General features: G+C 32.2%; 1 protein-coding gene across 1 annotated transcript in view; it reads left to right on the forward strand.

Moving 5' to 3' along the window:
• Positions 1 to 10,197, forward strand: part of LOC114343977 (uncharacterized) — a 215,653-nt gene extending 205,456 nt beyond the window's left edge. Inside the window, exon 17 of the mRNA XM_050645488.1 lies at positions 657 to 10,197. Within this exon, the coding sequence (XP_050501445.1) occupies positions 657 to 777 (121 nt within the window). The 3' untranslated portion in view covers positions 778 to 10,197. The remainder of the gene's footprint in view (positions 1 to 656) is intronic.
• The last annotated feature ends 16,170 nt before the right edge of the window (positions 10,198 to 26,367 follow it).

Here is a 26,367-nt window from a genome sequence, read left to right on the forward strand (position 1 = left end):
AACAGATAAGAGAAAATCTGACGCAGGTTTGTCAAAATGACAGTGACAATTTCTCTATGTTGCCTAATTAGTTATTAGGTATATGTTCGATTTCTTGTTAGAAATAAAAAATTTTAGTAGGTCCAAAATGACACAAAATCTAGGCATGGGATAAAAAAGTTTATTTGAAGAAAGTGTATTTTTTTGTTCTTCTTAATGGCGGTACAGGCTCGGTTTTTTTAATATTGTATTTAATTACAGAGTAATTTCCACATACTAATATATTTCTCAAAATGGGCTCTGTACCGCCATTCTTTATTATATTACGAATATGTGTACCAAATATCTCGACAAAATGTTCAAAACCACAGCCGCAATCTTGGACCGCGTTTGTTGCTACCTGTTGATTGCTACTGTAGCCTCTTAAGAAGTTTTGAATTAAACGGCATAATGCAGATGAATATGAATATAACTTTCCGGGAACTATGTTTCTACTCGAAAAAGTACTCACATCAGTATTGTACTGCAATAGCCTGCCAACTCCGAGTTGCTTCAATAATTCAAAATGATTTTAAAATGGAAGTAGAATAATAGCAAACACTGAAGCGAATATGTCTTATTTTAATTGTATTTCGGAATTTGTCTTATTCAGACTACTAACTTTTATTATTTTTTAGTTACAGTTTATCTACACCTCCATCCAGGTTGAGTCGAAGGTCTGTTTCACCCGGTAATGAATACTTTCTTGGTCACACGTCTTCCTCATTGGTCCCGCCAAATATGCCTGACCCGAACTGAGTTCACATAGAGAACTTCACCTAAAAAATAATATTTCTAGTTTGGTTTATACAAAATCCGGGAAAAATTGCTGTCCTTGCCAATTGAAAATACTTTTTGGATGTATTTTATGTAGATCAAGTCAGGGACATTATTGTTTGATGTATTTTTCTATAATGAATTTCACTATACCGTTTGGTACTCTTTTTATTTTGCAGTATTCCGTATTAGTACTGCACTTTATTTTACAATGGTATTTTGGTCAAGTGCAATGTTTAAAGACAATTTGTTGATATTTATTATTGTTTGATCACATTGTTAATACTACCAATGCTTGTATAAGTTATAAGTACTTCTATAAGCCTAAACGTATACAAGGAAGTTAAAAAGAATTGAGGCCCCCAATTATTACCTCTGATTGTACTGAGGTATTTATCTAATATTTACATATATTGATTGCCAACAGAAGGCACAAACTCCATGGTCTTTTATTTTATAGTCCAACTCTATGATTTTAGCTACCAGCCACCTTGCCAAAGTTTTGATACTACATATTTATATGAACTAAATAAGGCTGAAGAAAATATAGGTATATACTTCTAGTGGTATGGTGATATGTATATATATATATATATATATATATATATATATATATATATATATATTATACAAAGTAAATTATAGAGAATTGTTCAAATTCTAACGGTATATTCAGAAACCAAAAATATTTTTTGCTTACAACTCATCTCTTGCCGTACTGCTCCTCCATAGGTTAATCAGACCTAACTTAATCAGGACTTTAAGGAACGACAAAAAAGTTACCACTTATGAACTCAAATTTAATAATATTATGTTCTTATTTATTTTGTTAAAAAACAGCTATATCTTAATCTTCGGACAAGTGTCAGAAAAAATGATTGATTTAAAAAAAATATGTTTTGATTATCATCATCAGCTACAGCCCTAGTTGAGCCTCAATCTTCCCCAGTCTATATCGCTAGTCGTTTCTGTTCATCGTCAACTGATGATGATGATGATGATGATGATATACCGTCTCTCTATCTCAGTTTTGGTCTACCTTTACTTCTATTTCCTAATGGTACCACTAATAGGGTTCGTTTGGGTGGGTAATTTTCATTTGCTCTCGACACATCTACTCTCATGGTGTCCAGCCCATCTAAACCTACCATTTTTATGGAAAATATTGCATCTCTACCATTTAATATTTCTTTATGTTATACTTCTCATGTAATTCGAATTTATATCGCCTTTTCCAAATACCATCCTCGTTGATTGCGCCCATTAAATATGCTTTAATTTTACAAATTAACACTGTTGCTCCGAATTATTTGTGGCTTCTGAGCATATAATTAGCTAGAATTTGGCTTACGTGGCTCTCTTTATGTATGGTAACTGAGGCACTTCCTATTTAAATTAACCAAATATCACACATCATATTGGTATGTGACATCTTTGATTGACTAGTTTCTGTAAATTAAATACTATAGAATTATAGTGAAGGCTAAATGCGCAAACTATGATGTTTCTGACGTTGTAGAAGTTAGATTGTATTATTTTTCTTTAAAACTATAATATAATGCCGAGTTGCGTAAAACACAGATGTAGCAATTTTTTAGATCGTGTAGTGATATTATACACCTCCTTTTCAATATTTTTTAATAGGGATAGGACACTTAGCAATGTAGTAATGTTTAATTACTATGTTCTCTTGTTCGGAGAAAATTGTTGTAGGTGTTGCTAATTGTTGAAAACGTTACCAATGAATAGAACCAGTGAAGCTAGTTAATCTGTGATAGTTTGTATTATAAATGCAATTTGTACTAAAAAAGAACTGACTGTGTTTTGCATAGCTTTTGGGCAAGGGTGATTTCAAAGAGGCAATGTACCAATAAATGTCAAGTTTAATCGTAACTGTACCGTAAACGATATTTGAACAAAATGTATGTGATATTGTAAGAAGGCTATCATTCTAAAAGTGTCGTAAATACATTTAAATCATTTTAAGAAAATAGGAAAAAAGAAATACTAATAAGTCTTGGTATTAGTACTTTTGTACCACTAAACTCAGTCATATATCTTAAGAAGATCAATATTATATTATATGATGATTACACAGGTCAACATGAATTTTGAGTCTGAGTTCTGTACCTCTGATTTTGATTACTTAAGCCTAACTAAAGAAAGAAAAAATATTTTTATTTAATAAAGTTTACTTTTGTACTTACCAGAACTAAATTTAAAATTTTATGAAAAAGCTCTATTTTTTAATTTAAATTATTTTTAAAATTAAACAAATTTTGAATTACATATTTTTATTAACTTTAATTATAAAAGACGGCATATGTGAAACCCATAAATACAAAAGAGAATACAAACAAACTTTAAAATGAATATTTTTATTTGTGTACATAAGGACTGTCTCTTATGAGCCCACAAATGTAGTAACCTATCATGTTCTCATTATATTCTCCTTCATACAGCTGTTCGAAGTTCATTACATCTTGGTGAAAGCGTTCCCCTTGCTCTTCTGAATTTGCACCGAAGTTGTCTTTAAATTGAACCAAGTGAGCATGTAGCATGTGTACTTTAAGGTACATCCTGCAACTCATGACTTTGAAGCTGCCAAGCATATTAGAAATAAGCTCTTTGTAATTGTCAGCCTTTGACAGTTTTGGAAAAATTGTCTTAAAAATTGAAAGGCCTCACAGCCTTTACGAACTGTTTCATGAGACTTAATTTTATGGAGGCATTCAAGCATGATGGGGCTCCACATTTAAAACTCGCTCCGATGACACCATGAGTGCTGCTGGTAGTGAAGTACATCGGCTCTATTATCCCATAAGCAAAGGTAATGTGGATATTTAGTGTATCCACCTTGCATTCGCACTAGAAAACTAATCATTTTGAAATCCCCCATCACTGACCAGACGTATTCTTCATATTTCAAAACTAAAGCACCATTTTAACGCTCTCGTAATTTTCTTTGATAATTACAGAGAACGAAGCCGAACTCGGTACCCAACACAGACTAGTGACAGCAGAGATAAACATGAAACTTATGGAAATAATAGAGAGTCCTCAATATACAAGAATAGCAATACATAAGATGAAAAATATGGAAGTGAGGAAGTTATACCAAAGAGAGACACATAAAATACTGGAACAGCATGAAAACAATGAGGAAATATGGAATATCGAAGAGAGATGGAAAAAATTGAGAGACACGTTATGGAACACTGCAAAACAAGTATGTGGAATAAGAAAGAATGGGAAGAATAATAAAAGAACTGGATGGTGGAATAAGGAAATAAAGCAAGCAGTAAAAAAGAAGAAAGAAATGTGGAAGCGATACATAAACACAAACGAAGAGCAAGACAGAGACGAATACAGAAGACAGAAATATAGTGAAATAACTAGTAAAAGATGCGAAGAAGAAGAGCTGGAAGGAATTCGGTGAAGAATTGAACGAAGGTTTTGAGAATAACAATAAACAGTTTTGGAATGAAATAAGAAGCATGAAAGGAACAAAAAGGAAACAAATAAGAGGAATTTGAAATGAGCGAAATGAATTGAAAACAAACATACAGGAAATACTAACCATATGGAATAAGCACTATAAAGAAAAATTCGAGACAAGCAACCAACAAAATGAGCAGAGAGGACAGCAGGAAAGGGAAGAGGATAGGGACAATCGAGTAAACGAAATTCATATCAAAGATATTGAAGAAGAATTGGCAAGAATAAAGATTGGAAAAGCGAGAGGTGCAGATGACATAGATCCGGAGATGATGAAGTACGTGGGAGAACGAGGCAAGCTTTGGCTACTGGAAATAATGAGGGAAGCATGGAGAACAGAAAAAATACCGAAAGATTGGGAAGAAAATTTATTGATACCAATACACAAGAAAGGAGATGAAGCGAAAGTGATAACTATAGGGCTATATGCTTATCATCAGTGGCATACAAAGTCTACACCGGGATAATAGAAAGGAAGCTCAGAAAAGAACTGGAAGGAAAACTAGAAGAACAAGCGGCTTTTAGGAAGGAAAGAGGAACAACAGATAATATATACATACTGAGAAATATAATTGAAAGGAAAAACGAAATAGGAGAAGACTTATATATTACGTGTATAGATATTAAAGCTGCTTTTGATTCTATAAATAGAGAAGTAATATGGTCAGTAATGGAAAACCTGCAAATCCCGCAAAAGATAGTAAGCGTGGTAAATAGTACATATAGAAACGTACTTGCTAAAGTACAAATAAACGGAAACAGATCGCCAATAATAAACCTAAGGAGAGGAATAAAATTGGACAGAATAAGAAATGAAGATATTAGACAAAAACTGAAACAGGAATCGATAATAACCAAGATTCAAAAAAGAAAATTAAAATGGTATGGACACATTAACAGAGTGGACCAAGGAAGACTACCAAAGCAGGTGATGGAATCAAAAAGATATGGTAAAAGAAGGAAAGGGAGGCCAAGGAAGAGATGGATCGATCAGATTATAAAAATTGGACAGGATAAAGGAAAAACACATCAACAAATAAAAGAGTTAGCAAAGGACCGCAAGAAATGGAAGATATGGATAGAGGATGAATAAAACCTCCGACGCCCCTGAGGGGCATAATGGAGTTTCGAGAAAGAGAAGAAGAATTACAGAATGAGCCAGAGGAAGAGATGCAAATCTATTTCCATTTTGAAGAACAACTGTCTCAAGCTTCTTGTAGAGTTGCCAAACAAAATTTTTTGACTCCCACTTTAATGAATTCGCCACAAATATAGCAAAAAGAGTCAACGTCATTTTTATACTTTTTAAAGACATTTTTAGGCCTTGAGGCACATAAAATACGTTTTTCTATTGCAATGCTAACGCGCACACTACCATGTCAGTCTGCCACTTCTCGTTTCCCACTTACAGTCCCCTCTCACCCCTCTATGGTATCTTAATGCAACGGCTCCTCAAAAAAATCTGCCAAAAGACCGTATATTTATTTTTTATTATCTAAAGCTACAAAAGCAAACTTTATTTATTATTTATGCAGTTTTTACTTAATTTTCTATGTATACAAACAGAAAATATTTACTAAATAACAGACTCAAAAAAAAACCTGTGTTATTCATTAATTTTTTTTATATGCATTCGCTTATTGCAGATAATGCGTTGAGTGTTGAGTTGTCCTTTGTTTTCTATGGTTTCGGTTCTTCTATGAACTACAAATAGAAAGCTAGAAGATATTGCGAATGTCGATTTTCTGAAGGCAATGCCAAACCAATGAGTAGTAGTCTGTCTAGTATAGCAGCTCTACCCTTAGTCATTCCGTCCCTCTTTGAACTTTAGAACGTGTATTACAAGAAAAAGAAATGGTTTTTTTTAAATACTTTCTTCATCTTTTGAACGATATTACAATATTGTTTGTCCACATACAGCATAGCTAATAGTTTAAGGTGGATATTGAGAATATGAAAGGGAGCTACAAACATTGAGGTGAGAGAGTAGCAGAAATTTTTTCGAGTATGAATGGCTTAACTGAGTAAAAGTACATATACTTTTGCCACACGTTAGTTTATTATCTAAGCTATCACTACCAAATCCACAATGTGTTTCTTTCTTGGACCATCTTAAAGTCCATTTAAATAAAATTAAACAATTCGATTGTTTAAAATTTATAATCTTGACAAATTATTTAACTTTTCCTTGTATGGAGTTTCATAAGAATATTCTAAAAAAATAAATGTTGTTGATTTTAGTGTGGTTACGATATAAACTATAGTAAACATTCTCCTTAGTATCACGTTCTAAAGTCTTACTATAATTCATTGTCAATTAATAATACGGATACTTATATTAAGATCTAATTATTTTAATAACAATTTTAAAAAGTAGTGAAATCTGAACCATTAAGGTAGTTATCCAGTTATGTATCGTGTTTTTGATGAATATGATATATTGACATGAATATGACATGTGTTTGAAAAATGTGAAATTGGTAAATTTGGCAACACCACGCTTAGAGAGATCTTTCTGTGTTTCGCGTCGTGATGACACCAATCGTAATAACTTGTAGTGGCACGGTTGTGGTTACGCTATAAACTATAGTAAACATTCTCCTTAGTATCACGTTCTAAAGTCTTATTATTATTCATTGTCAATTATTAATACGCATACTTACTATTAAGACCTGATTATTTTAATAACTATTTTAAAAAGTAATGAATCCTAACCATTAAGGTAGTTATCCAGTTATGTATCGTGTTTTAGATGAAGATGTGTTTGAAAAATGTGAAATTGGTAAATTTGGCAACATCGCTCGGGAAGATCTTTCTGTGTTTCGCGTCGATCTCACATATTGCGTATTAAGACGCGTTATATAGGTAGTGAATCACTAGCAAAAGATACACTCATAGTGACACCAATTTTAATAACTTCACGTCATGCCTCGTTTGTGAGAGGAGTTTACACGGCAAATATTTGCTTCAGTGGCGAATATGCAGACGTTGGTGGCAGAAGCATGTCAAGTTATGTGTGGAGTGATAGCAGACAGGATTTTACAAAATTTGGCAAGAAAAGAGTGGAGTGGATTCAACAAAAGACATCTCTAAGTTTCCTGAAGATTTTAAAAATTGGCTAAGATGTCGGAACAACATTTTCAATATTATATGGAACTTGTTAGCCCCAAAAATAAAAAACTAGTAATATCAGAGAAGCTCTATCGGCCAAACTGAAATTGCAAATAACACTTCGACATTTGGCAAGTGGAGACTCTTTAAAAGTTTAGAATATTTGAATCCATTATTGTTTAAAGGGGGTAAGCGCCATTTTCTACTTTTCAAGATCTTTTCAAAAAGCAAAGGTCTGTAAAGGAGTAAGTGGTCGTGAATAAAATGAAGGAGTGTATGTGTTCCATTGATTTTTTTTATTTTCAATATCCAAATAAAGGGAATTTTCATCTGGTAAATCTCCATGAATTTCCGTGGTAGGAGAATTGCACTTTTTGCACGAATCTCAGTAGATGCCACTTGAATATCTTGATTTTCTTCATTTTGTGTCTCTATTTCTGTTTCCATCTCAATCTCTTCCGTATCTTCTTCTTCCTGAACTTGTGTCACACTTTGAAGATCGGCCTCTTTTTCATATAGATTTATATTTTCTTCGTCGATCCTTCTTTCTTCTTCTTGATGAATTACAGCTTCTGATTCCGCATCCAACATATTTTTGTTTAGGTTGTTGAATGTTCCTCCACAGTCTTCATCTCCAGTATCTTCATCAGTCAATTCAGTGGGGTCAGGAGGTGCTAGGAAAACATCTGCACTGGAAGGCGACTCCATAAGATTCGATTCTTCCAGCATGGACATAATTTTATGTGCTCTTGATTCGTAAAATTTTTTTTAGGACGACTATTATTATTAGTACGACCGAAACTGGTCGAGCCAAGTTAATTTGACATCTTATTTCCACCTTCTAGAACAAAAATGATTTTTTGTACTAATAATATGCCTTGTGCCCAGTGCGAATTTGCGAAAACGCAACACTGATAATTGGGCAGTTGTACCAACTAGCACAGATAAAATATTAGCACTTACTTCATAGATATATTTTCTTCAATGATTTAACAATACGTTGCTATTAAAAACCAAATTTTTATCCAGTTAATTTATACACAAACGATTTACTACTAACTAAAAACATTTGTTTACAGAAATCAAAATTAATCTACCACTTTCAATACGCCATCTGTTAATAGAAACCTAAATTTTGCGACCAATTCCCACTAAAACATACATAGGAAACTGTTGTGAAATAAATCTGAACCTTGACTGCCCGAATAAGTCATGTCATTTTCCAAAAGATGACGCCATAGTGGGCTATGTCAAAAGAACGCACCTCCTCAAAAAATCAAGCAAACGTTGCACAGATCAAATTCTCGAACACAAATGTCCAAAATAAATATTCTCTCTTATTATGGTTTGTAGACATCTAAAGGAGACCATAGACAAGTATTATAACATTCTGCTCAAAATTAAAAATTACTTTTAAACTTTTTTTCTGTTTTAAAAATTATGCGATACTTTTTGTGATTAGTGTATCTAATGTTTATCAAGATCAATAAACTAGTATATTATGACACTTTTATAATGACTAAGACGGCTATTGAACGTGCTAAAATCATTGTATTACAATTAGTTTTTATTTTGATGATAGTGGACAGCAAATTGATTTTTAAATATAAAATATTGTTGTTTTAAAAACACCGTTTCGATTCTATTAAATTGAGGTTTTCTACTTAAGCTTCTGCTCTCTTTTATTTAATTTTAAGTTCTAAACATTATAGATATTGTTGAGAATTGGACTTTTTTTTGAATATTACTCGAATATGCAATAACAATTTCGTTTGTATAGATATTAAAGGATTTTTCGAAAAAATAAAAAAGGATCTTTAAAAATTTAATTTTTATTTTGAATAAACTAGTCAATTATGATTTCACTTTTTCGAAAAATTTTAATATAAATGTTTTATTTGCTTTTATAACTTATTGTATTTATCTTTGTTTAGTGTTTTAGTATTTATTTTGCAGGGATAGTTTTCAGGAATTCAAGATAATGGGAAATATAAGAATCTTTTTTTAATTTTCCTTCTTAATTTATGAGTTTTTTTTTGTAAAAAAAAATATTTTCGTTTTATTTATCGTGAAACGCTCGCTTTGAAAATGTGTTTAAAGTAGAAATCAAACTCTTACATATCTAGTAAAAAAAATTCTGTTTTTTTTATTTATTTATTTACTTAATATATTTTTTAATATGTTAAATAATGCATCTACCTACTTTAAGGTGGGGATTTTTGTCTACGCATTGACGAAAAAAATGCAAAATTTTGCATTTAGAAAAAGACTTCTTGACAAAATTCAGTGTGAAGCACGCAGAAAGCTGTTTCATAACCATATTTTGGATTTTTGTTTTAATAAATCTAAAAATTGCACTGCTTTGTTTATCGTTATATTTTATAATTATACGTTTTTAAAGCGTTTTGCGTGTTGATTTTTTGCGACAGAATGTTATTATTTATATTTGGTATATATTCCTGAAACCTATGACGAATTGATATAAAATATTTATTTTACTCATAATCCATTTATATCAAAATCTATTTATCAACATTCTCATTAAAATGTAGTGATAGACTACTAAAAAATATACATAGTAGACATTGTTGAAGTTTTAAATAATTTTAATAATAATGTTGCAATATGTATTTTATTGTATTTACTTTTATTCAGTTTACTTTTTTTCGATATTTCACTACAAATTTTACAATTGTTAAGTCACCACTTTACCCCCTTTCTTAGGTTGAGGTTTGTGTGAATTTGTTAGAGTTGTATGTTGACTTTTGCGATTTCATAAAAAATTCCCAGAAATTTTGTTTTATTTCACCTACATTATACTAATGAACTAGTTGTCATGAATTAAATACCCAAGGAAGAATGGATCGATTATCTCATGGAACTGTAAAAGATATAAGACACGGAGGTAGTGTTGAACACACCAGAAATAACACTAAATGAGAACATCAAAATCGAACCGCAGGACATACAATTAGGCCAAGGATGGAATCCCAAATGAACCGCTAAAATATGAAGGACAGAATCTAATATAGTCTACAAAAACACGCTTACGCTTACGTCATTTAAGATTTCCGACGTCAGAGCATTCTCAAAACATTAGAATATGAGGAAAGACAGCTTTAGATTTAATTCGATTCAGGGCCACCACCATCAGTTTCTTCTTTTTAGAGCCATCAGAACTGCCTGTAGGGTACACCACAGGCAGTTCTGATGACTTAAGCGCCCCCTAAACGGTCAGTATACAGGGTGTCCCGAAAAGATTGGTCATAAATTATACCACAGATTCTGGGGTCAAAATAGGCTGATTGGACCTAACTCACCTTAGTACAAATGTGCACATATACTCCAGGCTGTGGGTGAAAAATAGGTCGATTTCAGGATATAATTCAGGAATTTTTGAAACCTGATTTAATTTTGAAACCTTTTTAATACCTGATGTATTGTAAAGGACGATGCCAGGAATAACTTCTACTAAAATGTGACCAAAAATATTGTGAGCTTTTTTTTATTGCGATTTTCATTTGTTAAATTTGCAATTTTTAAAGATTTTTAATTTTGCAGCTTAGGATATTCATTTTAGAGAAAAACTTTTTAATAGAAAGTTGTAGTAAATTAAAAAACCTACAATTTGAGCTATGGTAAGTTTAATTTCGTTTATTGGTTATTGCAAAACGGCCTGCGAAAGGTCCAAGATGGCCGTTTTTTACAATTGCGTTATTTATTGTACAAATATTTTTTTATTTTTTAAAGCTTTAAAATGAAGATCTTTCAATTCCAAACATAAAAAAATTTGTAAGGCCGGATTAACGAATTTGTTGCTTAGATATTATAAATTGTTTATCCCAAGAGGTCAAATGTCGAAGGCTATAACTTTTTGAAAAAAAAATCGTAGAGAGTTGGTGAAACATTAATGCCTGGTTGCACCAACAGATCTTAAGTTCCAGATTAGCTAAGCTCTACTTATAAATAGGGCCTCTTTGAGTATCACTTATGTTGCACCATAATTTTAGATTCTTACCTGATTATCAATTATATCTATTATTATACTATGGTATTCTTATTGTAATATATTATAATTATATTATATTAATTTTTATGATATTCTCGACTTAAGCTTAAGATCTGTTGGTGCAACCGGCCATCAATCTCCTAAAGAGTTATATTTTCATATTCTGATGTAAATAAATGCGTAAAACATTTTTAAACGTCTAATTTTTGGGTTTGAAAATAAGGGGGCAAATTTCGTTATAAACATTAAGAGCTGAAGCGGACCTGTACATCCTATGAGTTTTTAACTTACAGAATATTGTTGCTGAAGACGAAACGAAGATTTATAGAAAAATAAAAAAATTTCTACGACCAACTGAAGCCGAGCTAAATGTTGGGTTTGACAATAAGGGGGCAAATTTCGTTATAAACATTTAGAGCTGAAGCGGCCCTGTACATCCTATGAGTTTTTAACTTACAGATTATTGTTGCTGAAGACGAAACGAAGATTTATAAAAAAATAAAAATTTTCTACAACCAGCTGAAGCCGAGATAATTGTTTCTTTTTTCTTAAATCGTAGTGCCTTTATTTATAACAATTAAGAAATTATTTTTCAGTCATTGACTAAAGAAAGACTTATATTATCTTAAAATAGAAATTATTATAAAATATAGTTACATTTAATTATTAAAAATTATTTTTAAACTCGGTGCTTTTGCGAGCGGTCGAATTTTGCAAATCGTCCGGCTCGCTTCAAACCCGCGCGCTCGGTAAATGTTTACGTAAATTGTATTAAATTTTGACAGAAAACAATTTAATAATATTACCATTATAATATACAGTCTATTTACCACTGTACTTGTTTTTCTTGGTAAACTTTTATATGTGAAATCTCATTTCTGAAGAAATATTATTACAAAAATGATACATACATATATATATATATATATGAAATATATAACTATATCTTTAATTTTTTCATTGTTATATAAATATAATAATAATAATGTTACTTCTTATTATACAATGTAAAACTTTTTCTTCTTGTAGTGACTATCCGTTTTGGATGTTGGCGACCATCATGGCAATCTGTACTTGCACACTAAATCGGTACTGCTGCTCTAAAAAGATTTGTAGTTGTTGTGTTGAACGACGTACGTAAATTTTCTTCGCCTTCCTGGTTCTCAGTTTCCAAATGGGGTTTGCCAAATTGCCATGATGGTCGCCAACATCCAAAACGGATAGTCACTACAAGAAGAAAAAGTTTTATATTATATAATAAAAAGTAACATTATTATTATTATATTTATATAACAATGAAAAAATTAAAAATATAGTTATATATTTCATATATTATATGTATCATTTTTGTAATATTATTTCTTCAGAAATGAGATTTCACATATAAAGTTTATCAAGAAAAACAAATACAGTGGTAAATAGACTGTATATTATAATGGTAATATTATTAAATTGTTTTCGGTCAAAATTTAATACAAGTTACGTAAAAATTTTCCGAGCGGGGGCGGATTTGAAGCGAGCCGGGCGATTTGCAAAATTCGGCCGCTCGCAAAAGCACCGATTTCAAAAATAATTTATAATAATTAAATGTAACTATATTTTATAATAATTTTTATTTTAAGATAATATAAGTCTTTCTTTAGTCAGTGACTGTAAAATAATTTCTTAATTGTTATAAATAAAGGCACTACGATTTAAGAAAAAAGAAACAATTATTTCGGCTTCAGTTGGTTGTAGAATATTTTTATTTTTTTATCAATCTTCGTTTCGTCTTCAGCAACAATAATCTGCAAGTTAGAAACTCATAGGATGTACAGGGTCGCTTCAGCTCTAAATGTTTATAACGAAATTTGCCCCCTTATTTTCAAACCCAAAATTTAGCTCGGCTTCAGTTGGTCGTAGAAATTTTTTATTTTTTTATAAATCTTTGTTTCGTCTTCAGCAACAATAATCTGTAAGTTAAAAACTCATAGGATGTACAGGGCCGCATCAGCTCTAAATGTTTATAACGACATTTGCCCCCTTATTTTCAAACCCAAAAATTAGACGTTTAAAAATGTTTTACGCATTTTTTACATCAGAATATGAAAATATAACTCTTTAGAAGGAGATTGGATGTTTCACCAACTTTCTACTTTTTTTTTTTTCAAAAAGTTGTAGCCTTCGACATTTGACCTCTTGGGATAAACAATTTATAATATCTAAGCGACAAATTCGTTAATCCGGCCTTACAATTGTTTTTTATGTTTGGAATTGAAAGATCTTCATTTTAAAGCTTTAAAAAAATAAAAAAATTATTTGTACAATAAATAACGCAATTGTAAAAAACGGCCATTTTGGACCTTTCGCAGGCTGTTTTGCAATAACCAATAAACGAAATTAAACTTACCATAGCTCAAATTGTAGGTTTTTTAATTTACTACAACTTTCTATTAAAAAGTTTTTCTGTAAAATGAATATCCTAAGCTGCAAAATTAAAAAACTTTAAAAATTGCAAAATTAACAAATGAAAATCGCAATAAAAAAAAGCTCACAATATTTTTGGTCACATTTTAGTAGAAGTTATTCCTGGCATTGTCCTTTACAACACCTGATAGGTTTCAAAAATTCCTGAATTATATCACGTTTTTTCACCCACAGCCTGGGGTAATAAAATAAGTTACAGCCCTTTCAAGTTACAAAATGAAAATCAATTTTTTCCAATATATTGAAAACTATTGCTTATGGCAGGAACATTTAAAAAAAATATAGTGAAGTTTGTGCACCGCATAAAATTTTATGGGGGTTTTGTTCCCCTAAACTTTTGTGTATGTTCCTATTAAATTATTGTTGTTGTATCATTAGTTAGACACAGTGTTTTTAAAACATTTTTGACTCTTAGTACTTTCTCGAAAAGCCAGTTTTTATCAAGATATTTTGAATACTTGTCAAATCCACCACATATTTGTATATGGTTATAGACCAGGAAGTATCGTCGCCCCCGCTAGAGAAATTATTCCGAATCGATTTTTTTGCACAAACTTACTCAAAAAGAGGTCCTTGTAACATATCCACAGGGTGCCGTGGTCGAAAAATTGTTTAAACAATTTTTTTTAAACAAATTCACAAAAATAATTTTTTTAGATAATTTGGCTTATTCTGAGCAAAAAAGATCTCTTGTCATTTTTTTCTAAAATTGATTGTTGTCGAGTTATATGCGATTAAAAATTTGAAAAATACGAAAATGGCTATTTTCAAGGCTTAATAACTCGATTAAACATTATTATTATGAAATTCAAAAAGTGATCAAATCAAGTTTCAAACCCCTTCTTCGAGGTCCTGAAGAGATTTTTGTCATTATTTTATTACAAAGCTGTTATTTTTAGTTATTAGCAATTAGCGCTATAGTCCAGGATGTATCGTTACCCCCGTTAGTGAAATTATTCCGATTCCATTTTTTTGCAGAAACGTACTCAAAACAAGGTCCTTATAACATATCCATAGGGTGCCGGGCGATACCGTGGTGGAAAAATTGTTTAAACAAATTCACTAAAATAATTTTTTATCTTCGAACAAATTTTTTTAAGATAATTTGGGACATTCTGAGCAAAAAAGGTATCTTATGATTTTTTTTCTAAAATTTCTCGTTGTCGAGTTATACGCGACTTAAAATTTGAAAAATGCGAAAATGGCCATATAACTCGACAACAATCAATTTTAGAGAAAAATCACGAGAGACATTTTTTGCTCAGAATAACCCAAATTATTAAAAAAAAAATCGTTCGCAATAAAAAAAATATTTTTGTGAATTTGTTTTAAACAATTGTTCGACCACGGCACCCCCCGGCACCCTGTGGATATGTTATAAGGACCTCGTTTTGAGTAAGTTTCTGCAAAAAAATGGAATCGGAATAATTTCACTAACGGGGGCGACAATAGATCCTGGACTATAGCGCTGATTGTTAATAATTAAAAATAACAGCTTTGTAATAAAAGAATGACAAGAATCTCTTCAGGACCTTGAAGGAGTTTGAAACTTGATTTGGTCACTTTTTGAATTTCATAATAATAATGTTTGATCGAGTTATTAAGCCTTGAAAATGGCAATTCTCGCATTTTTCAAATTTTTAATCGCATATAACTCGACAACAATCAATTTTAGAAAAAAATGACAAGAGACCTATTTTGCTCAAAATACGCCAAATTATCTAAAAAAATTGTTCGAAATGAAAAAATTACACATCTCGATAAAAGGTGCCTTATCGAAAAAATACTATATACAAGTCCCGAAAAGATTGGTCATAAGTTATACCGCAGATTCTGGGGTCAAAAATAGATTGATTGAACCTCACTTACCTATATAAAATAGTGCACACAAAAAAAGTTACAGCCCTTTGAAGTTAGAAAATGAAAATCGATTTTTTTTCATATATCGAAAACTCTCAGAGATTTTTTATTGAAAATGGACATGTGGCATTTTTATGACAGCAACATCTTAAAAAAAAATTAAGGTGAAATTTGTGCACCCCATAAAAATTTTATGGGGTTTTGTTCCCTTAAACCCCCCCAAACTTGTGTGTACGTTCCAATTGAATTATTATTGTGGCACCATTAGTTAAACAAAATGTTCCTAAAATTTTTTTGCCTCTTAGTACTTTTTCGATAAGTCAGTGTTTATCGAGATATTTTGAATATTTGTCGAATCCACCACATATTTGTATATGGTTAAGTACGGTTATACGCTGTGAGCTCGTACGTAGAGGGGATATTTATAAATTCGTGAGCGCCAGTAGTGACAAGTCTGTAAACGTTTACCGGAAATTTGACATAAATGTCAAAGTGATTAATTTAAAATTAAAAACATTAATTATAAAAAATATTAGTTGCCCAAAGCTGTGGTATATATTTTTACCTTAAATATACTTACGTTTTAAATACTGAATTTGCGTTTTTTAATATTCTGTAATATGTAATTATAAATTAATCTTGGCGCCATCTACATGATAATTGTGAAAGTATCCGAAGTAAGAAATTAATATTTCATCAATAGAACGTCAAAATTATTAGCAAAATCTTAAAAAAATCTATTACAATTTAATTACTTTTTAGCGTTGTAAATATTAAGCGATAACAATTAAATAATAAATTTAAAAATTACCGGTGAAAGTTGAATTAGTAACCGCTAGGAGCGACACCAGCGAAGCTCAGAGCGTATAGAGACCTGTTAATAACCTGAAAATTTATTTATAATTTACATTTTTAGGTATATTTTGAAAAACAAGCTAAATCTCGATAAAAGGTGACTTATAAAAAAAAAAGACTTAGAGGCAAAAGTCTTAAAAACACTGTGTTTAACTAATGGTACCACAATAATAGTTTAATTGGAACGTACACAAACATTTGGGGGGCTTAAAGGAACAAAATCCCCATAAAAATTTTACGTAAATATATTGAAAAAGAAGCCGCATCTCGATAAAAACTGGTTTATCGAAAAAATACTAAGAGCCAAAACAGTTTTAGAAATATTGTGTTTAACTAATGGTACCACAATAATAATTTAATTAGAACGTACACAAAAGTGTGGGGAGTTTAGAGGAACAAAACCCCATAAAAATTTTATGGGGTGTACAAATTTTACTGTTGTTTTTTCTTAAGATATTCCTGTCATAAGAATGCCACACGTCCATTTTCAATAAAAATCTCTTAAGAGTTTTCGGTATATGAAAAAAAAAATCGATTTTCATTTTGTAACTTCGAAGGGCTGTAACTTTTATTGCGTGTAGTATTGTATATAGGTAAGTGAGGTTCAATCAACCTATTTTTGATCCCAGAATCTGCGGTATAATTATTTATGACCAATCATTTCGGACACCCTGTGTTGTACAACAATATTAATGGGTCGACCCACACCATGCAATATTATTGCACAATAAATTAGTTCCCGAGTGAAACTGGTGCTGGCAACATGTGGAAATAGACAGCGAGTCGCGAGTTGTATCGTGTATTGCATTAGTTGTATCTATAAAAATAATGAAGGAAAATAAACGCAGGTGGATGAAGGAATAACTTAAAAAAATAAATAAGTACACTCCCGAAAATTTATTAAATGATTAAGAATTACTCAACCGAGTGATTTTCAAAACTTTCTGCATCTGGATAATATGCTTTATATTTACGGAGCAATTTATCTTATTGGTAATTTTTTAAATTATGTTACTATAATTTTTATCTTGACATTCCACGTAGCCGGTAACGACCGATACACATCGATCCACTCTATAATAAACTTTATTTCTTCTTATTTTCTTTGTCAGTCATATTTTTAACCGCACCACGATGTTCACAGGAAGAGTGATTAAACACGAATGAACCAATATTGCGCAATACAGGCCACAGACGCTTCAATATTAGTATATTGCACAATAAAAATCAAAGTCCTGTTGATTGACGCAATGTATTGCGCAATCGTTCAATGGACCAAAATCCCGAAAAGCTGGCCAAAAGTCAAAAAAAATTTATCATTTCGAGAATATTATTACATTTTCTAAAAGGTAATTAAATTCCCTATTCAGTGTTGGCAACCCCTAGCCCTAGAGTTATATCTCCTATATCTGAATTCCCAGTTCAGTTCAAAGTTGACCTTCACACGGAACAGAAGCGCAGTTAAGAATAACGAATATTTTATACGCACAGTCTTGTGCGTGTATCTCGAAAACGAAGTGCGAAAATTCAATTCTGCAAAATTGAGGATATTCGTGGAGCCATCTTTAATAAAAGCCGATCATATCAAAATATTTGTATATGTGTTATATTTAGTAGATTTTAAGTTGAAGTTAAGTAATAAGAAAGTATATATTTTGAAAAAATAAAATTTTCAGATAGACAATTCCGACATAGTGAAATATATTATTTATTTTTTTTATTTATTTATTTATTCACGGGCAAGCCCTATTCAGATATAAATGTTACAGTGTTCTAAATTTATAACACAATTATACAATTATATAACATTAATGTTAACCAATTATATAACATAAATTATCATAATATAACATAACAAAGTGGTTTGAGAAAAAATAATTTTATGAGTAGTACAGTTACAAAAAAGAAAAAACAAGAATAAGTTAACATTAGGTCAGTACAATTACAAACAAAAGATATCACCTAAATCAATTTCAGAAATGTTCCAAGGTATAACGGTTTTGAGTTATCTAATACATACAGGTCAAGTAACACTAATCACAATACAAAAGCTCTGGCCGAAAATATTAAAAAGTTAGGGAAGAAATATGGTTTTTAAAGTGGGAAACTGATATATTAAAAATTTCGAGGTTATTTAATGAGTTAGCTAATCGAAGAGTTCGAGGAATAAATGTGTTGTAAGAATAATTGAATCTATGAAAAGAGACATAAAAGGTTTGCACCTGCCTAGTCGAACTACTGGGGACAAATAGAGATATTTTGGAGAGAAGGTCGGGGCAGTTACACAGCCCGTTGATAATTTTAAATAAAATTATTAAGTCTCTTTGTTTTCTGCGTACCTCAATAAGAGGAGGTAAGTTCAGTATGCGCTCTAATACAGAATAGTCGTAGTATACATGCATCTTAGTGGCAGTATATCTCAGAAAATTATGTTGGACAGCCTCAAGTTTCAGTTTATGAGTAAAGTAATAGGGGGACCAAATTGTGGAACAGTAATCGAAATGAGATCTAACCAGGGAGAAATAAAGGGATTTAATAGCTGAGATGTTTGTAAAGCCTCTGGTGGTTCTTTTTATAAAGCCAAGCATCTTCATAGACTTCTGTATTGTACTGGAAATGTGTGATTTATAGCTAAGGGCGGAGTCAAGGATCACACCTAGATCCCTAGTTTCAGAGGCAGAATGTAAGGTCAGATTATTTATACTATATTCGAAGATGATTGGATGATGAGTTCGGTGGAAACGAAGAATATGGCATTTGGATGCATTCAAACACATACCATTTTGCATACACCAGTTAGATAGGCGATCAATATCACTTGTAGACTAAGTGAATCAGCCTCACATGTGATTATTTTAAAACATTTTAAATCATCAGCGAATAACAAAGTTTCACTTACTTGGAAACTGGGTATTAGATCTTTGATAAATATATTATTAAACAACAGAGGTCCCAAGTGTGATCCTTGTGGTACACCTGAGGTAACAGAGATGGTATGAGAATAGTGATGATTTAAGTGATGACTCAAGATAGCTCTTGAGCCACTTCAATGTAAGGCCATTAACTCCGTATAAATAAAGTTTATGAATCAAGAGCTCATGATTAACTTTGTCGAAAGCTTTGGAAAAGTCAATATACACAGAGTCAACTTGTAAACCCCTCTCAAGAGCATCTGTCAAAAAATCAACATATGTTATGAGACCCAATTCTGCTGATTTTTTGGATGTAAATCCAAATTGTTGGGCCCCTATAATTGGCGAGAAGTCATAACTTAAATAATCGGAAATAATGCTCCCAAAAACTTTAGGAATAGCACTAAGAATACAAATGGGACGATAGTTACCTATATCCGATTTTCGACCTGATTTATATATTGGAGTGACAAGAGTTTTTCCAGTAGTCTGGAAATTCCCCTGTTAATAAAAACTTATTAAATATATAAAAAAAGTGGGCGCGATAGAATGAAGCTGAATGTTTTAAGGAAAGTGGGGGGAATTCCATCAGGACCAGGACCTTTGTTGGTATTGAGTTCAGACAGTTTTTCGTAGATTTTTGAAATTTCAATGTGATAATTAGACACATTAACCAAAGGTGAAATCTGGGTTACATGCGGATGTAAGGATTGATTAGTATAGACGGAAGAGAATTGGTTAGCAAAAAGATTAGCAATATCAGTTCCATTGAAGGCAGTACGATCTCCAAGAGTCATTGTATTAGGTATAGCGTTATTTTCCCTTTTACTACTTACAAATTTCCAAAAGGATTTAACGTTATTAACAATAGAATGTTCGGTACGTTGAATGTAATCTGCATAACACTGTCTTGATAAAAATTTACATCTAGTTCTTAAGTTACTAAATGCTGCATAACTTTCTGGACACCTTGTGCTCTTATATATCTTGTGCGCTGATTTCTTCTCGTGAAGCAACTTCTTCAGCTCGGAGGAGTACCAGCATGGATATTTCTTATCACAGATTTTGTTTAGCGGAACAAAACGATCAATGATGGAATAAAAAATGTCGTAAAATACAGAAACCATGTCAGAGAGCTCTTTTCCTTGAAGTGCACCATCCCAATTAATTGCTTCAAGGGAAGAACGAATTGCTGCATAGTCAGCATGAACAAAGTCATAATAATACTCTTCACCAGATGAATGATCATTTGTGATTTTGAGTGGCAAACTGCATTCAAGCGGAGGATGATGTGTGTCCACTGGAATTAAAGTGTCGATAGCCTTCAATACATCAATACCCAATGGAGATAAAATGAGATCAAGCCTAACTCCTCTATCGTTGGTTATTTCGTGGGTCTGGAAGAGATTGAAAAAAGCACAGATATTGGATATAGTTTCAATAGAATCAGTTTCAGATTGTGTAGCTGTAGGCTGAGGAGAAGCAACGGAACAATAATCATCGACATCCCAAACTGCAGATGGAAGATTAAAATCACCCAATAGAAAAAGGTTTGCTCTATCGTATTGCTCGCTTATAGTGATAAGCTGTTCAAAGTACGATTGGTATAAAGTAGCTATAGATTTAGGTGGAAAATATACTGTACCGATTATAGATTTGTTATTAAAGAGAACAAACAACTGTTCAATCGAAGGTTCAGACTGAATTTGATAAGAAGGAATTGAGTTCTTAATGGCAATCAATACTCCCCCACCTCTACTGAAGACACTGGAGTCCTTAGAGCGGTCGGTTCTGTAGATATTGTAGTTGAGAAGCCCAAGTTCAGCATCCGTAATTTCAGGTGTGAGCCAGGTTTCAGTTAAGATAATGATATCATAGGAACAGTTGCTGACATTCAAGCTGAGGTCAGACAGTTTAGTTCTTAGTCCTCTAACATTTTGGTAATAAAGTATAGGGCTGCCCGGTTTTAGTTTTTTTTACAGATTTTCGGTGTATTGTTGAAGTATCTAATAGGTAGTTAAATTCTGCTCACCAGCCTGTTGACGCACTCTAAGTTCGTTTTTCACTGAATCGAGTTGCTTTTTCTGATAGGGAGTTTGATCAGATAGGAAAAATATTTTATTTGCCTGTCCTAATTTAACTTTGTTTCTTAAGATTTGATGCACTTCGCGAGCCGAGGAAAGAACGACTTTAATTGGTCTATGTCCCTTTTTATTCTTCTTCCCAAAACGAAAGATATGTTTACTGTTGACACTTATCGCACCTTCACTCGCTCCAGATAAAAGTGTTTTTATTTGATTAATATCCTCAGTTTAAGTTGATGGTTCTGGGAGATTGAAGCTCCTAGCTCATTTATGATGTCATCGGTTATTGGAAAGTTACTCTTGTTATCTTTTAGCATCTGGATTTCATCTTTGAGCAAGGTGACTTCGCACTTCAGGTTTTCAACTTCTGTTAGAATTTTAGGCACACTTTTGAATGACAGTTGGCAATCAGAACAAAAGTAGAACAACGTTCTCTTCTGGATTACAACAGTTCGAAGTTCAGAAGCACTTACAGCGAGTACATCCTTCGGTCGGATGAAGAATAATATGACAGCTGTCACAAGCCACGTATTTATCACTGATATCTTCATTGCACTTAGAACACTTATTTGCAGCCATAATGCCAATTTCACTGGGCTAATATAATGTGAGTAGATCAGTGCTAATATTCCTGGACTAATAAACCTATCACCTCACCTCAATTAAGTTCTTATCAGTTGGCACTTTTTTGGCTTAATTAGTAGCTTTTTACACAATAGATGAAATAATATTATCAAATATTGATTGGACTTGCAAACAAAAACAAGAAAATTAATCACTTCAATGAATGTAGATACATTTGAAGAACAATACACAAAAAGAACGAAACTTTTGGATAAGTTTAAACCACTTTAAATCCAATAATTCGAGCAGAGATCAAAAACCACTGTTTAACTTGACTAACGACTATGAATTAAGATAAGAAATAGTTATGTATCCCATCGAATTCCAAGATGTTACTACAATCAGCTTTTAGCTTATATTTCTCTCTTTAAGATTCTAAAAAACAAATAGCTGCCACTCTGCCCCTTTGGCTTTGTGAGAATTTTTTGTACAAGCGCTCTGCTCTATGAGTTTCAATATGAATCGTTAACAACGCAGAATAAACAGATCATGCCGTCACATTCAGGTAGTTGTTATGACTGTAGATCTTTAGTTATTTCAGTATCGTAGGGTAAAATCGTAGATAAAAGGGTCAGATGCAGTATTGTTGAAAAATAAAGTAAAAATTAGTTTTGACTTTCATATGACTAATAATCGAATTTAACGTTGGAATAAAAAATTGGCAGATTGCATCCGCCATTTTGTTTTTTAAAATTTCGATTTCGGATTCGTAATCAGCAACCTCAAAAACCCCCGGATGTCAAATTTTGACGGTATTACATATATCTGAAATACATAAACCCGCCATATATTACATTCGCCATTTTGTTTTTTGCATTTCACACTTCGGATTCGTAATTAGCGAGCTCAAAACCCTTGAATGCCTAATTTCATGCAAATCAAAAAACGCTTTCATATTTTGGCCATCTTCTCGGGTTTTTGGACCACTGTGGGCCGCTTAAAATGAAGACACATATGTCAACTGATGGTGGTGGCCCCTGAATAGAATTAAATCTAAAGCTGCCTTTGCTTATTTCATTTTATTTATATGTAAGTACTAAGGAAGCAGAATCATGTTGGATTTTTATCTAGATGAGCTGACAGGTGATAATTGCAAATTTTAGATTCTCCCATGTCCGCTATTTATCGGTCTGTTTGCTTTATAAATGTTACAAAGCTTAGATTATACATTGTTACCAAGGATTCTGCATTCTGACTTAAAAGAGAATTTTCTCTTTCAATTAGAATATGACTTCATAATAGTCATGTTTCTTGTATAGTGAGAAGCTAGGCATCATTACTTGTCTCAGAGATATTTTTCTTTGTTTACTGTACAAATAATATCTATAAAAATATTCCATAGAACTAGTAGATAGACTGATACAGGAAAAATTCGCTAAGACAAACCCAAAGAAAACAACTCTGCACCTATCATCTGAACAACCATCAAGGTAGAAAAAAAGCTAATGATAAAATTACGAGGTGAACTGTACAGAACCAAAGTACTTAGGGGTAAAATTGGACCGCAACGGCACTCTCACGTTTAAAGGTCACTGTAAATACACAAAGGCAAAGATTTTTTCAAGAAGTAACATAATACGTAAGCTAATTTGAACAAGTTTGGGAGCTCAGCTAAGTGTGCTCGTTATGACATACCTCCAGTCTATAATTTATATCCGTTTCTCCGAACTGCTTTTCCAATCATCAGAAGGAAAGTAATTTCTGAGGCTGAGAAGAAGAAACAAGAGGATGACTCACGTCATCCTATGTTTATCCGAAGAAGGCACCCATCACGGTCGAAATCTCGTAGGAGTGTCATGAATACCGATCGAAAAAACCGTTACCGACGGCGCCTATAGAATAGAATAGAATAGAAATATGCTTTATTGTCATGAAAAATTGTACAATTTTATCGACAAAGCTTATAAAAAGTCAAGAAAACAAAACAATAACAATCCAATTTACTAAAATTATATAAATCGTCAATATATTTACAATAATAACAGTGGCGGCTCGTCAGAGGAGGCAAGGGAAGCTCAGCCTCCCCATAAATTTTTTACACACTCTACACTGTTTTGTTTATTATGAATCGCGAAAACAACAAGTACAACTCTCACTATTATACAACGTGTAAATTCCATATTATCACTAATTATCCATACGTACGGAGCATTAGCATTAGAACGCATGATCGCGTCTCAGTTTTATTACATATTATTGTAGGCAGGACCCTGGGTTATCCCGAGATGCATGAACGAAGCACGGAGCCGAGAAGCCCAACAGTCTCCGTTGCTAATGCTCCGTGCAGCGCAGCAGGCGTTTAAGGAGACCCGGTCTCCTAACAGTGGCATCTACGGTGCCATCACACGCTGCCCGGAGATATACCAAGGGAGGCAGAATAGCTTCTCGGCTCCGTTGCGTGGTTGCGTGTGTCTCGGGACAACGAATTTTAGGGTCCTGACTAAAAATAATGAAAAATCTAAAAGTGCGAATTTTGTTATGAAATTTGGTATGTGGGGTTATAATAATATTTGGAACAACTTGCTCAAATAACTTTTTCCGATATCTCTAACTCAAAGCAAAATATCGGTAATTTATGGTGTTTTTGAATTCGCAGTAGGCCGCGTTTAGAATTAAAAAAATTCAGTTGAGTATCTTAAAAAATTTGAAGCTTCATTATGTATGGACTGCAAAACTTCAAATCAATATTTATTTTGATATGCGAGGTATCTATTTACAAATAGATGGAATTGTTAACAAATAAACGACACAAACTTTGGTATTAAACTTTTACAATTAGACTAACTATTTTTAAAATGATATGATATCATGAAATTATGAATTAGGATGATATTATGAAATGTAAATAAAAATGGTCAAAAAATGGGGCCTTAAATTGCATTTTTTGGCGCATTTTTTTGCTAGTGCAAATTTGTCTAGATATTTTACAGTTAGGTATAGCCTCCCCTATTGTAAAAATCACGAGCCGCCACTGAATAATAACAATAATAATGAAGTTAAACAGAAGTAATCAATTGCAAAATTTAAGTAAATTGCAAATGCATAGTCTACATAGTAATTAATAAGTTTAAAAAATGATAATAAAAATACTACTTGTGCAAAGGGTACTGTAATTTCTTAGTTATTGATTAAGAAAATCTTCTACTGAATAATATGGTCTTTCAGATAGGTAGGCTTTTGTCAGTTTACGGAATTTGGGGAAAGATGCTGCAGATTCAAGTTGTAGAGGGAGATGGTTGTAAAGTTTTTTTGCGGAATATAATATAGATTTCTTTACTAACTCAGAGGACAAGGTCGGCATATAAACGTCAAACGTAGAATTTCTCGTGAAGTAGTCATGATTAGGTCTTGGTGGAAAGACATGTAGATGTTTACGAATTAAACAAACAGTTTCTAAAATATACAAAGATGGAAGGGTTAAAATTCTGTGATCTTTGAAGTAACTTCTACAATGTGTTGTTCTTCTGAGGCCAAACAAATATCTAATTGCTCTTTTTTGTAATTTGAAAATAACATCGAATTGGGCAGCTGTACCAGAACCCCAAAAAGGAAGACCATAACGAAGATGTGACTCGAACAAAGAAAAATATGTTATTTTGGAAGATGCTAAATTGAGTTCATTCGAAACAGATCTTATAGCATAGCAAGCTGAGGATAGTTTCTTCCTTAACAAATCGATATGGTGGGACCATTTAAAGGTTGCTGTCTAAAAAAATACCAAGAAATTTCACAGAATCAACGGTACTGATCTGGCTGTTATTAAGAGGTAAGGGTTGAAGGACTCCTTTATAACACAATGCTACTGTTTTATCTACGTTAAACGAGCGTAGATTAGAGTCAGACCAGGTTTTTATTGTAAGTAGATCAGAAGTTATAGTAGCATGAAGAGTTGCAATATTTGAGTTGCTCCAAGTGATACTGGTATCATCAGCAAAAAGAAAGATTTTTCCATCGATTTTTAAACTAGTGATGTCATTAATAAAGACAAGGAAAAGTAGAGGACCCAATACTGAACCTTGAGGTACCCCACATACAATGTTTTTGAGACTAGAGTCTGTATCATTTGCTCTAACCAGTTGTTTCCTATCATCCAAGTAAGATTGGAACCAATCTAAAGAAATACCTCGAATTCCGTAGAAATTTAGTTTTCTTA

This window comes from Diabrotica virgifera, chromosome 3, assembly GCF_917563875.1.
Source record: "Diabrotica virgifera virgifera chromosome 3, PGI_DIABVI_V3a".
Lineage (NCBI taxonomy): Eukaryota > Metazoa > Arthropoda > Insecta > Coleoptera > Chrysomelidae > Diabrotica > Diabrotica virgifera.